We start from the raw sequence: 15,454 nt of genomic DNA on the forward strand, positions 1-15,454 counted from the left end.
AATAAATCCCAAAAAAATTCATATATTTTTAATTAATTTTTTGAAAGACCCCCCCTCCCCCAACACATATATAAGGTAAATTATACTTACACCCCCTGAAGTTTGTATTTAATAAATATCATCCTCTGATGTTTGGAAAATTACACTAACCCCCTATCATTGTAATTATTTAGACGGAATGAAAACATTGAACTCATGCACTCTCTCTTTTCTTATTTTGCTTTATTTCCTCCTCTTTTTTTTTTTTTCCCCTTTTCTTTGTTTTACTTTTTTTTTCAATGTAATTTCTTATATTTTTCTACTACGAGTTGTTACTTTTTATACAAGTAGAGAGTTTGTAAAATGCAACTATTAACCATAGGGTAAGAATGCTATTTTCAGAACGTCGGAGAGTGGAATGTTATTGGACTAAGGCCAAGTTTGGCAACCAAAAAATAATTCATCTTTTTATCTTTTTTTCATCACATCACCTCTCTACTTTTCTGCACATTTTTTCGTAAAAAGACAAAAAATACACTTATTTAGGTCATCCCAAACAACCCCTGAATCTCAGACAATGTCAGTGTAACTCACCCATATATATATATATATATATAAACCTATAATTATGTACTTTTTCATTTCCGAAAGTGAATATATTTTTCCACATAATTGTTATGCATAAATTTTGGTGTCATTGTATTATCCTTCTCTTTTTTTTTCAAAAATGATCTAACCACCTCATTATCTTCAATTTTTACTTACAGACAATTGAATCTTATATATATTTAATAGTGTGAAGTTCACTATTTTATTTAATATAATAAATAAGTAAATATTTTATCTCACAACCATCAAATCAATTATCCAAAAAAAAAAAAAAATCAACTTTTTAAACATAATTATTTTAACCGGACTAAAATAATCAAATAGCCGATTAAAATAATCAACTTTCTAAATAAGGCCATAATATATATATATATATATATATATTCATAGTGATCAAATAATTCTCATTTTGTTTATTTGTTTTTTTAAATATTTTTTTAAAATTGTAAGATTATTTTAAATCTTATTTTTAATCCACTCCAAATCTTATTTTGTTTGTACGAGTCTTTCCTTCCTTAGATTGTCCTTTTGAAAATTGTTTTTAAAAGGAGAATTGTTTTTAAAAGGGTTAATTAATTTTTTTTTTATTTATATATGTTAACCCTCCCAATTATTAAAATCGTGAAAATACACATCTTTTAGAAAAGATTTAGAGAGAATTTCCCATTTTTGAAACACTCATTTTAAGGAAGGTGTATAGTGGCCAATTTTGACAAGTTGATTAAAAATTAATTTTTTAATTTTTCAAATCACAATACTTCTCTATTTATATATATATATATATATATATATTTAAAAAAAATTAAAAAAATTAACTTCCAACCTTCTTTCTAAGATAGGCCTAAAATTTTCTGTTTTCGATTTTCTAATATTGACTCCCTCAGTTGACCTGATATCGCACGAGTCTTTGCTTACTTGGACTCCTTTTGAAAATTGTTTTTGAAAGGAGAATTGGTTTTGAAAGGGTTAATTAAATGGGGTTATTACTTACCAGTTGTGTCAGATAAAAAAATATAAATTTATGAAAAAATTAATAAATTTAATTATTAATATTTATAATTTTTTTATTAATTTGTAATTATTTTTTATACAACTCATTGATGTTATATTTTTCTTAATTAAATTTATTTTTTTATTTATAAATCTATACAGATTAATTCTCTAAGTGATATATTTTTATAATTGAGAGGTCAAAATAACCTATTTTAAGAAGTAGATTAAAAGTTAAATTTTTATTTTTTTTTTTACTATTTTAAAATATATATATATATATATATATATATATATATATATATAAACAAACATAGACATGGTCTAACCCAAAAAATCAACTTATTGATTTTTTGGTTGTCAAAAAGGCCAATATATAAGACCTCGTTTGGCATGTTGAACTAATTTAGCTTACAAAAGACAAAATATATTAAAAAGTCAAAATAAATATCATATGCAAATCATAATTATTTTATTTATTTTTTTACAATCATCGATAAAAAAAAAAGCACGAGATTTTAGTCAAGCTAAAAATAATCAAAAAAATAAGCTAAAAAAATTTATTTTAATCAGATATATAAATAAAAAAGAATAAAGTAATATTAATATTTTTTTTAAGAACAGAAAAAACAGTTATGTTAAAATAAAACAAACAAGACACGAGATTACAACAAAAATAACAAGATCTTAAGGTTCCGTTTGTTTTGGGATATAGAGATAGGAATGGGATTGAGACGGAAGTGGGACCCACCATGTGTTGTGTTTGTTTTGGGAGATGGAGAGGGGATTAGGAAAGGTCTTAGTGTTGGGATTGAAATGGAAGAAGTGGAAGTGGTATTAGGATATTAGTCCTTTTGCTTAGGGTTTTTTTTCTTTTGTTTTTTTTTTTTCACATGTTGAGCAATTTTTTCTAACATTAATGTTTAATATTTTTGTATTTTTTATATGTAAAAATCATAGTTTTATTTGTTTTAATATTTTATATTTCTTTTATAGGGTAATAATTTAACAATCTTCAATAACTATCATCAAAATAAATATAATTTTACTAAGAAAAATGCTTTGGAGCTCTAATTTTTGAGCTCTAAAGGTAGCTCTAATGAGTTGGCAGTGAGCTCCACCCACAGTGATGTGATGTTTTGGTCTTGATTTGTTCTTATTTTATTTTTTTTGTTCATTGCCATGTCATTAGTGCTCCATTAGAGCACCAAAATTAGTGGTCTAAATCATTGTTGTTTTACTAATCTCCTCACTAATTATGTCACGACCCGCTTCCCGTACCTAAGGGTTAAGTATCGTGATGGCCAGTAACCGAAGTTATCTCCGGCCAAATCTTTAAACAATTACTAAATGCGAGCGGAAAAATATTTAAGTGAGGGTACTAAAATAATCATTAGAACTTCTATTTAATTACATTGTCAGAGCTGAACTATGTCTACAAAGTGTTTTGTGCTTACCCCACGCGCTGGTCCTGACATGTCACCTGAAAGTGGTAAACAACTATAAGCATATGGCAGAGTGAGTTATATTACACCTTAAGTCACCATAATGTATTTTACGTATGTTTTGACTTACCATATTTATTTTATACAAGTTATGTTTTATAAACTATATTATTATTTCAGTTATGTGGATTATTTTCTGAACCCTATATGTTAAAATGAAATCCATGAATATGTTTGTTTATATTTTAAAGAATATTTGATTATGACCTTATATACAATTATATTTTGTAAGTACCACCATGGGAGTTCCACGCCTTGGGGGACTCAAATAACCATTGGCCAAATTTTGACCATTTTGTGGTCTCCTGTTTGTCATGGATCCATTGACCCTTGTTCTGTTCCATACCGTGGTTATAATTATTTACGTAATTTATGTAGTGTATGTCAAATGATTTATGTATGATATATATTCTGTATTTTAATATTTAATCACAGTTAGCCTCCGTTTGGGAAGTGGGTTGGCTTTTTGGCTTTTTGGCTTTTTTGGCTATTTTAGCCTGGGCTAAAAAGCTTGGTTTGGGAAGGGCTTTTTGGCTTTTTGGCTTTTTTTTGTAAGAGAAGAGTGTAATGATTATGGGTTGGATGTGATGTTTTGTTTGTTGTGGCTAAAATAGCCTGTTTTGTCTTTTGTGGCTATTTTAGCCCCGACCCACTTGCCAAACACCACCTAAAACATATAATTTATTATAAATTATTATGTATAATTTTGTAAAATAATATAATTATTTAAAATTTATAGGTCAAAGTATAAATAAATAATTAAGTTAAGACAAGCTTGAATTAATAAGGAGCAATGGAAATGCGACACGTGGTAGCCCGTGGCTTAGTGCCCACGGCTGCCTTTGTATATCAACAGCGCTACATACACCCAGTGGGGGTCGCGCCCCCAGTGACGTGGCGCGCCCCCACTGGCTGAAAACTTTAAAAAAAAAAAAAAAAAAAACAGTTTTTTTTTTGCACCAATCCGGGGCCGACACCTCACTGGGGGTCGACCCCCAGTGGGGGTATGAAGCATAAATCCTTTGTATATAAGGGGCGATGTGCCAGAAAGAAATGCAAAGAAAGAAAAGAAAGAAGAAAGAAAGAAAAGAAAGGAAAAGAGAAAGAAGGAAAAAAATAGTGAAAATTGAAAAGGTCTTTAGTGGAAAGAAAGAGTGAAGTATTAAAGTTAAGGTGAGTTATATTATATCTTGAGTTATTAAAATGTATCTTACTTATGTTTTGACTTACCATATTTATTTTATACAAGTTATGTTTTATAAAGCATTATAAACTATATTAATATTTCAGTTACGTTGATGATTTTTTGAACCCTACTTGCTTAAAAGGAACTCATGGATATGCTTGTTTATATTTTAAAGAATATTTGAATATAACATTATATATAATTATATTTTGTAAGTACCACCACGGGAGTCCCACGCTTTGGGGGACTTAAATAACCATTGGCCCCTGCTTAACCACTTTGTGGTCTCCTGTTTGTCATGGATCCATTGACCTTTGTTCTGATTGTCACTCCGGTGACCCCTGTTCTGTTCCGTACCGTGATTGTAGTTATTTACGTAATTTATGTAGTATATGTCAAATGATTTCTGTATGATATATAATTTGTATTTTAATATAAAGCTCTGTTTAGTCCCATAATTATCCATGGTGAATTTTATGCCCTTATGCTCTTAGTATAATATTTCTCTCTGCCATGTGCTTATAGTTGTTTACCACTTTCAGGTAACATGTCAGGACTAGCGTGTGGGGTAGGCACAAAGTACTTTGTAGATATAGTTCAGCTCTGACAATGTAATTAAATAGAAACTCCAATGGTTATTTTAGTACCCTCACTTAAATATTTTTCCGCTCGCATTTAGTAGTTGTTTAAAGATTTGGCCAGAGGTAACTTCGGTTACTGGCCATCACGATACTTAACCCTTGGGTACGGAGAGCGGGCCGTGACAAATTATCCATTCCATTCTATCTCTGAAAACAAATAGGACCTAAAGGTTAAACAAACTACAAACAATAAAAACAAATTTCTTAAAAACTCAGCTATTATAACAATTAATAGAATCTCATATGACTAATTCTTTATTTAGAAAAAAGTAATGTCGAGGAGTCTAAAAAAAGGGTAAATTATAAATTAACCCCCTGTGGTTTACCCTCAAAACACGGAACCCCCTTATAGTTTCATTTGTAACACTTAAATCCCTACACTTTATACCATGTTGTAATTTTTGACGGACGTAACAGAAGTGCACAAAACGACGTCGTTTTGTGTACCGCCTGGTAAAAAATAAAATTAAAAAAAAAAGCAAGAAAGGAAAAGAGAGAGAAAGTTTGAATTTGACATTAAAATCAGATCAACAGCAAGCACAAGCATGGCACAGCAGACATGCAAATGATGGTTAAGGTAACGACATTCTTCATCATTATCATCTCTTCACAGTTCCTCGAAACTCTGACGTAATTGAAGTGAAGGAAGCTCGAGTTTGGAGTGAGGTCGAGAAGCCTACTCTTATGAGGCGGAGAGTTTAGAAAGAGAAAGATATATGTGTTGATCATTACCATCAAACCAGCGAGCAAAACAACTTGTGTGTTGTATCCATCTACGTTTGTTTTGTTTTCAGCTTCAAAACTGGGTCCTTGCCCATGCACACCGAGACCCACCCTCTCCCTAAACATTTTCTCTAAACAAAATATATCTTTTACCACCTTATTCTCAACACCACTCCAGCCCGCACAGAGAGAGAGAGAGTGTGTTGTGTTTTCTCCTCACTTTATGGCTTTGAAACTCTCTGTCTCAGAGATGGGTTTGTTGGTTGGTTTTTCTTGTCATCCAGTGGGTAGAGAGAGCAAGTGTATGCGTGTATCTGTCTGTGAGATGAGAGAGAAAGGGATTGGTTTGGTGTTGCTGTGTATGTGTATGTGTGAGTCTCTCACTTGTTCTCCACCCGTCACATGGCCTTGTGCTGGGAGGGCGAAAATGAGTATCTGTGGTGGTGTGAGTGTTTCTTCTTCCCCACTCCACCCCCACTGCCGAGAAAGAGTGTGTGTGTGCTGTGTGCCCTCTCTATTTAGGTCCAGGAAGAGAGCGTAGAAAAGATAGATCAAGAGATTGAGCTTGTCCACTCATGTTGAAGCTCCAACCTTGCATATAATGACAGCTCGCTAGCAGACCTATTGAAGCAGAGAAGCCTACATACATTGTGTCTTCAAAAATCGGAGACAGATCGATCTGAAATGTCAAAATTGAAGAACTGGGTTTTGTCGAAAAAAGTGAAAGCGAGACATTCAATTCGTTTTTGGCAGAATCGTAGTCGATCCATCCCTGAATCATGTTCCTACTCTTGAGATTGATTGATTGCATTATCGAATTGCCTTGTACATAATACTCAGCGCTCATCGAATCATTGGAGATCATGCCATTGATATCGATGACGAGGTTGGAGGAAACCATTGTTGTGGATCTTTGCAACACCGTTTAGGCTTATGTTGTTATTGTTGGTGTTAAAACCCTTGAAACCATTGTAGACAAGCCATTGTTGAGCTGAGAAGGAACTTGGGTTTAGTTGCAATCTCTCTCTCTCTAACTTTCACTTTCACTCTCTCTCTTTCTATTCCTTTCTTGTTTTTCTTTTTATTTTATTTTATTTTTTATCAGGCGATATACAAAACAACGTCATTTTGTGCACTTCCGTTACATCTCTAAAAAATTACAACATGGTATAAAGTCTAGGGGTTTAAGTGTTACAAATGAAACTATAAGGAGGTTCTGTGTTTTTGGGATAAATCACAGGGGGTTAAATTATAATTTACCCCTAAAAAAATTACTATCATATTTTTTACCAAATAAATATTTATGTAAATCTCATATGAATATAAATATTTATGAATATGAATATTTGGTAAGAAATTTTAAGGGTGTGTTTGATTTGATTTTAAGAGATAAATTTTCAAAAAATATTTTAAAGAGAAAGTTTAGAAATTTTTTTAATTTATTTGGTTGTATATTTTGGAAGTAGTTTTAGAGTATGAGAGTTTGGGATGATTTGATATTTTGTTTTAGTTGAGTAGATGTGTGTGAGAAAAAAAGTAGTTGAAAAAGAGAGATACGAAAAAAAAAAAGTGATTGATTAATGTATGAAAAAGATTAAGTGATTTTGAAATTTTCTTTTCTAAAATCGCTAAATCAAATAAAATTTTGAAATTTTTTTGTAAAATTATTTTTTCAAAAACAAACTAACAAGACCTAAATCTCTGGCATTCTTAGGGTTGGTTTGGGATGTTTTAAAAAAAGTGTACTTTTTGACTTATTGACTTATATAGGTTGGATTTGAGTTGGGTTTGATGTGATGTGTTAGAAAAATAATGTGATTTAAATAAAATGATGTGAGAATAGTAACTTTTTGACTTTTTATATTATTTAATTTATGCCAAATCAACCCTTAATTTTAAAAAACAAAAAAATAGGAGGACATTAGGTCAGACAGTCTCCTCGTCCCGACACAGACGGCGACGACACCAAACGCATCATCACAACGATGGGAAACTCAACACAACCATACACGTGTCATTCAACCATTCATTGCTGTCATAGATAAGTCTCTATCATCTGTCTCTTTTCTTTTCTTTCTTTCTTCCCCGTCATTTACATCACTCAGTTTTTAGTCTTTTAGGTATGACTCTTATTTGATTGACCGTGCCGACCGCTATTTCGTGATGTTTGCGTTGGTTTTGCATTAGTTTTTGTACTAATGTTTTGTTTTTTTGTTTTTTTTTTGAAAAATAAGTGGGAGCATTAATTAGTGTTACTACTAATGCTATGATAGTGAGTCTTATTTACTGTCACAGTATTATTATGTCTGTTTTTTTTATAAAAAAAAATTAATGTCACATTATTAGTAATTACTTTAAAACGTCACTTTTAATGATTCCTATCATTGCTTTTCCTTTTTTTTAAAGGTCAATTATAATAACGCCTCTCCATGTTTTTATTTGATATAGATTTTTTTTTTTACATTCAAAAAAGAAAAATGCTTGAAATTTTCTTTTTTCTTTTGTGGAGGCTTTTATAATTTTTTTTGGATCTCAATCATTGATATGTGAGATTCATATCATCAATAATTGAGATTTAAAAAGAGTTGTTGAGGTCTCTAAAACAAAAAGTCTCAATCATTGTTGTTTAAAAAATTACATTTATCTCTTATTAGATTAAAATGATATATTTATCTCCTTAACTTATATATATATATATATATATATATATATATATATATCATAATAATAATAAAATAATATAAATATTTTATTCGTATTATTTCAAAAGAAATAACAATCTTCTTGTGTTTAACTCACATAAAAAATTAAATTTCTATTTTTTGTATTTTTTTTATTTTTATTGAATTTTTAAAATATTTTAAACATTTTATTTATTTTTTAGATAAACATAATCCAGATATACTTAAAAAAATATAATAATTTATGATTTTTTTTAAATTCACCAAATACAAAAAATATATATATATATATATATATATATTCAATATATTCTCTTATTTTGTTGCATAGAATGAATTTTTTCAATTTTTTTTGTATAAATTTTATACTTTTTAAAATATATTTAGATTCAATTGATCTAATCTAGATATAATTGTGGAAAAAAAAAAATTATATTCATATATGAAACTTTTTACAAAAAATATTATGAAAATGTTGTAATAGTGATATTTTTATAAATATAAATCATATTTATGGGTGTTTTATTTTGAAATGAAAGATCACCATTAAGGTAAGGTTTGGGAAGTATGTTGACTTTTTGATTTTTTGAATTTTTTAGCTATTTTAGCATGGGGCTAAAAAACTTGATTTGAGAAGGGTTTTTGACTTTTTTTATATTTTTGTAAGAGAAAGAATGTAATGATTATGGGTTAGATGTGATATTTTGTTTTATTGGATTAAAAAACCTATTTTGTTTTTTATGGCTATTTTAGCCAAAAAAAAGCTTGGCTTTTTTCTTCCAAAACCATGGCGAAGCTATATCATTGTGTTTGAAAATTCTATATAAAATTAATGTTTATATATTATCACTTAATAAGAATATATTCAAATAGAATTTAATGATGAAAAGTTGTAGAATGTAATCATGTTGATAGGAAGAATAAATTGTAGGAAAAATGACAAGATGATCATTTAGAAAATTTTTAAATCATGACATTAGTAATTCGGGATCAATTTATAATGAGATTACAAATTTCAGGAAAGAAATGTAATTTTTTAAATATGATGAGAGATTTATATTAAATAAAAATCTCAGAAAACGTTAGTATAATTTACCCTTTTTTTTTAATGAAATTATTGTTAAAAATTTGTTCATTTCATAAATGTTAAAAAAGTTTTTTTATATTAGTGGGAAGGTTGGGTGGGAGAACAAGTAGATTATTTATTTATTACAAAAAAAAAAAAAAAAAAAAGAGCAGCCCAAAGATGGTTTAGAGAAATTGCTTGTTAGAGTGTCACCAATGTTTTTACCTTATAAATGTATAATATTTATTTTAGTTAAGCACTTTTTTATGCATGTAATAAGACTCTTAATTTTAACAAGTCATTTTAGTTGGTCTTTTATGTATATTATATTTATATTTTTTGCTCATTTTATTATTATATATGTGTACATAATTTTTTTTGATAAATTATTATATATGTACAGTATGTAATGTATTACAATATGGACAAGGAGAAATAGGGAAATGAAAAGTAATATCCTGCAAAAGCAAGAGTTAGAAACATGACGCCTAATAAAAAAAACCTTACTCACCAAGTGAATTTTTATGTTTGGATCTCGAGAGATAGTGAAAAATAGTGAGAAGGTGATTTCGAATTCTAATTATTCTAATATTTATAATGAAATATAGGGGGTGTTTGGCGATAAAGTTTTTAGTTTTTTTGGGGTTAAAATTCACAAAAATACAAAATAAGTTAAAATATCTAATAACAAAGGGGCGTTTTGGCGATATAGTAAAAAGTAAGTCTTGGTTTGGTAAATATATTGGAACTAAATAAGCACATAAGGACAAAAAAGGAATTGGGGTCATTGCTGTGCCTTTGGCACAACAGTGACTGTTGTACCTCATTTTAAAATGCATTATGGATTTATTTTTATAATCTGAACCGTTCATGTTGTAAGGTTTGTTGAGTACTTCATTCCTATCAAAAATCATATTAATCGAATACCAATAACTATATGATTGATAACCAAAAAAATAAACAAGAAGTTTTTCTTTTGAAAAATAGTATAAAAATATGCAATTCGATCATATAGTTATTGATATCCGATTAATATGATTTTTGGTAGGTTTGAAGTACTCAACAAATCCTACAAAATGAACGGTTCAGATCATAAAAATAAGCCCATAATGCATTTCAAAATGAGGCACAACAGTCACTGCTGTGCCCCAAGTCTGACAAAAAAAGGTCACAAAATCACAAAATGATAAAATAATTGACTTTTGATGTAAAATTACCAAATTAACCCATATACAAACAAAAAGTCAAAAAAATATCATTTCCAAATAGAGGGCAATTTTGTCATTCCAATGCAAAAAGCCAAAAAAGTCAAACAAAAAAACCAAACGAACAAAAAAGTCCTAAGTTAAAAAAAGTTAAAAAGTCAAGTTTGCCAAACGACACCTAAGTTTTTTGGCTTTTTGACTTTTTTAAACCACATTACGTCTTTACTTTTTTTACACAAAAAAAAAAAAAAATCTAAAAAATCAATTTTTTACCAACTTCCCAAAACACCACAAAATGTGGCATCAAATCCATAATCATTTCACTTTTTGTCTCACATATATCACATCCAACTACAAAAAAATCCAATTATTTTTTCAAACATAAAAATTTTAGCCTACTAAAATAGCTAAAAACTAAATAGCGTATTAAAATAGCAATTTTCCAAACACCCACATAATAAGAACAAAAATGACTGAGAGCCCTAATTTTAGAGTTCTAGGAGGAACTCTGAAGGTGAGACTCACCATGTAATTTGATGTTTATGTTTGCTTGTTTGTGTTTTTTTTCCTTTTTATTTTTTCTATGCCACATCAGTAGAGTTTAAATTAGAATTCTAATTTTAGAACTCTTAATCACTATTCTAATAAGAATTGATTCCTAATTATCTATTCCAATAAGAATCAATTCTCAATTTGAGGAAGAATTCATTCCCACCTTATTTTATGATAATTTCATACTCTTGAAAAAATGTGAGGAAATAGTATCATGTTTGAAAGAATTCTACTTGGCTCAATTTTTCACAATTTCTTTATTTTTTAATCGTTCAAACAAATGATGAGAAAAATTCTTCCCCCTTTCTTTTCTTTTGACTATTTTATTTTCTCACCAAATTTTGCCATCCAAACAGAATGTTAATGTTAGTGATACATTATTATATGACTAAATTAGTTCACTACTGCACAAGTTGAAGTTGGTCACTCCGTCCATGATTGGGAGTTTTCGTTTCAGGTTTTTAGAGTCAATTTATGATTTTTAATTTTGAAAAAATTATTTTAGACAGTTTGATTAAACTTATTTCAAATAATTTCTGATTCTAATAACTTGTTTTAACTCAAAAAAGTTGATTCTGAGAAGCTGCTCACCCCTTACTTCTGATTGGACATGTTAATTTATGATTATACTCTTAAATTTTTTTATTTTTTATTTTTTTAAAAATAGAAAAAGACTCAAATGGATTATAGATTATTATTAGGCCTCGTTTGGCAAGAGGCTATTTTAGTCAATTAGCCAAAAAGTTACTAAATTAGCCAAAAAGCCAACAACCCATACCAAAAAGTCAAAGATTCTCTTTTCTCTCTACTTTTTGCACATCTTTTCGTAATTAGCCAAAAAGTCATCCCAAACATACAAGTTTTTTTTACCTACCTTTTTAGCCAAATAGCCAAAAAGTTACTAAATTAGCCTGTTCCCAAACGAGGCCTTATTATTATTTTTTATGAGAAATGTAGACAAACAAAAAATAAAAATTAATTAAAAAAGCTATTTCACAGCTTATTTAACAAACACTACTCAGCAACTTAAATCTAAAATCTAACAGCTACACCAAACAGATTAACAATTTCTGATTAAAGTCATAATCTATAATCTGTTAAGTTATAATCTATAAGCTGTTTTAACAACTACACTAAACGGGGCCATTATGTTTGGTTTGGACTTCCAGAGTGAATTTGAGAAAAAAAAAATTTTAAAAATCAGTTTGGTTTGTAAATTTTTTTAAATGATTTTTAAAATTATTTTTATCTATCAATCATTCATTTTTTTTCTCTCCTCTCTCATTCTCAATTACTTTTTTTTACATACATTTGTTCAATTATAACAAACTATCAAATCATTTCAAACTCCAAACACAACTAAACAAACTAAAAAAATTTCTAAACTCTACCCTCAAAATAATTTTTAAAAATTATTCACCCAAAACCAAACCAAAACATAACGGGCTCGTTTGGTTTGATTTTCTAAAAAAAATTTGGGAAATTTTCTCTACAAATAAGTTTTCAAAAATAACCAAACCAAACAAATTTTCCCAAAAAAATTTCCCAAAACTTGTAAACCAAACAAGTTTTCCAAACAAATCTCTCTCTCACACACATCAAATCAATCACTTTTTCCAAAACTCTATCTCAAAATAATTTTCCAAAACATCTTTTAAAAAAAACCAAACCAAACATGTTTTCGTACTTTTTATCTCTAAAACACATCTCTCAAACACAAACCAAACATACCCAACATATTTTATTCCGATTCCATTTTCATGTCCATACAATAACAACAACATTTGAAGATTTGGCACAAAATAATCAAAACCCAAACCATTGTCGATTCCATACAGTAGTGATTGTTCTCATTCTCGTCTCTCTCTCTCTCTCTAAACCCACAATCAATCAACCATGGCCGGAGAACCCTTTTCACCTTGCTCCGGTACGACCAATCCGGCGAATAACACCGCCGGAATCTTCAGAGAAGCCATGAAACTCCCAGTGAAGAACGAGAAGCTCATGGTCCAAGTCTTCTTCCTCGTTCTCTCCCCCTTCTCTCTCCTCGTTCTCCTTCACTACCTCCTCGCCGGACCATTGATGCAGAAAGTCGAAGACACCTACGAAACCTCCACATTAGATCCCAAAGACACCAGAGCCCTCATCGCTATCGAAATCCCCTTCGTAATCTCCTTCATCTTCGTTTCTCTGTTCGGAATCTCCATCACAATCTACTCCTCAGCCCTAATTTACAGAGGCAAAACCTCGAGCTTAATGGAATTGGTTTCATGGATTGTATCGATTTGGAAGAAACCAGTAATCACATTGATACATGTTTTGATTTTGATAATCGGTTACATTGTTGTGTCTCTGATTTCGATCAAATTGACTGGCTTAATCGGTTCCTATATATGCAATTGGGTGTTAGGGTTAGTGGTTGCATCGATTTATCTGTATTTAGCATCTGTTTCGATTCTAGGGTTTGTGATTTCGATTGTGGAAGACGATTGTTTCGGATCGGACGCGATTGGGAAAGCGAGAAGGATCATCCGAGGGAGAAAGATTCAAGGGTCTTCGATCGTGTTGATTCTAACATTGTTGAGCATTCCAATCTATGTTATGTTTCACGTTACAACCACAGATGATGATGATGAGCTTGGTCCGGTGGCTCGGTTCGCTTTCATGTTCATCGCGACTGTGCTTTTTTGCATCTCCAACTTGTTCAATTTCATGGTGTTTACAGTGTTTCAGTTCGAGTGCAAGAGAAGTCATGGGGAGAGCTTGAGCTTGGAAACAGAAAAAATTGGACCTGGGTATGTTTAGTTTCTACTGTAACTGATCCCTGATGATAGCTAGCTAGCTTGCTTTCTGTTTCTTTTTTATGTGGTGTTTGATTTGTTTTTGTTCTTGTTTTTGTCTGTCATGTTGTAGTAGTATTTTCTAACCATAATTTATAACGAAGTAGCCTAGTTATCTTGCGTAGATGATGACTTGTGTTCAACATCATGTTCTTGATCTACTGGCTTTTTCACTGCATTTTTATTTTTTTTGAGGGTTTTTTTTAAATTAAAATATATGTTAAAATATTAGATAGAATAAAATATCACATCAAATTCATAATTATTTTATTTTATTCTTACAAACATAACATTTAATTACAAAAAAATTTAACATTCTTTTCAAACATAATTATTTTAATCTATTAAAATAGTCAAAAAAATAAAATTATTAAAATAATAACTTTCCAAATTTGTTTTACGAAATGAATTTGAGGTGTGGACGACCGTATAAATCAAACACAGAATTGAACAAAAATAAAATGAAAAAGAAGATGGATGGATTTGTTTTACAAGATTTGATGATGCTGATAAATTTTTTCCATCCATCCTGCTTTTTTGTGTTTAATTTTATATTTGGTTTGTTTTTCTAAACATAGAAAATCCTAATCTGATAAGAAATTAAATTTTTGTTTGAGAATTGATTATTTTAATTATTTTGATATAATAATTTATAATAATTTTATTTATTTATTATTTAACCAAATACGAAACAACTCGGAACAGATTGAAAGGTGCCTAGCGTTCAAAAAAAAAAAAAAAAAAAAAAAAAAAAATTGAAAGTGGCCTAGTTAATTTCTAGTTGTATTAGAGGACGGAAAATTATGAGACATTGTTTGTCACCAACTTCTTTTTTTTTTTTTTTTTTTTTTTTTTTTTTTTTTTTTTTTTTTTTTTTTTTTGGGTACATCGGAAAAGAAAACCAAACAAACCGACAAAACAAACAAAACACAAAGAAAACTAAGAGTTCCCAGAACGATGTCTGAGATAACTCTGACCAACCATATCCACAACTAGTTGACCTTGGATTTCTTCAGGAGGATCATCCATCACAACCAGCACTTCATTTTGATTTGCCCCCATCTTAGCAAGACCATCAGCACTCCTATTGCCCTCCCTCTTAACATGTTGAATCAAAAAGCCACATCTTCGAATGAGAAACTTGAAATCCTCCACTAAACTTCTCAGAGGAGAAAAAATCTCAACATTTCCCTTTAGCGTATCAATAGCATATTGGGAATCGGTCTCGATGCTAAGATCCTTACAGCCTTTCTCAAAGGCTATCGTCAAACCCCTGTATAGAGCCCAAATCTCCGCTTCAATGCAGGTACAATTTGTGAGCTTTCCGAAATAACCACAAAGCCACATACCTCTCTTGTCACGGATGCGGCCCCCAAAGCCACCATCACCTGGATCTCCTTTCGAGCTACCATCCGTGTTCATCTTTAATTTGCCTGGAGGAGGAAGAGACCAACTAATTAGCTCATTATCCAAAATG

General features: G+C 29.9%; 1 protein-coding gene across 1 annotated transcript; it reads left to right on the top strand.

Moving 5' to 3' along the window:
- The first annotated feature begins 13,033 nt into the window (after positions 1-13,033).
- On the top strand, positions 13,034-13,942 carry LOC145813838 (uncharacterized). Its single transcript, XM_082909963.1, has one exon. The coding sequence runs from the start codon at positions 13,034-13,036 to the stop codon at positions 13,940-13,942; it is 909 nt and encodes a 302-aa protein (XP_082766089.1).
- The last annotated feature ends 1,512 nt before the right edge of the window (positions 13,943-15,454 follow it).

The sequence above is a fragment of the Camellia sinensis genome, chromosome 15, assembly GCF_055761805.1.
Source record: "Camellia sinensis isolate YWXY chromosome 15, ASM5576180v1, whole genome shotgun sequence".
NCBI lineage: Eukaryota > Viridiplantae > Streptophyta > Magnoliopsida > Ericales > Theaceae > Camellia > Camellia sinensis.

Coding starts and splice junctions, on each gene's coding strand:
- LOC145813838 (XM_082909963.1), top strand. CDS start 13,034: ATGGCCGGAGAACCCTTTTCACCTTGCTCCGGTACGACCAATCCGGCG.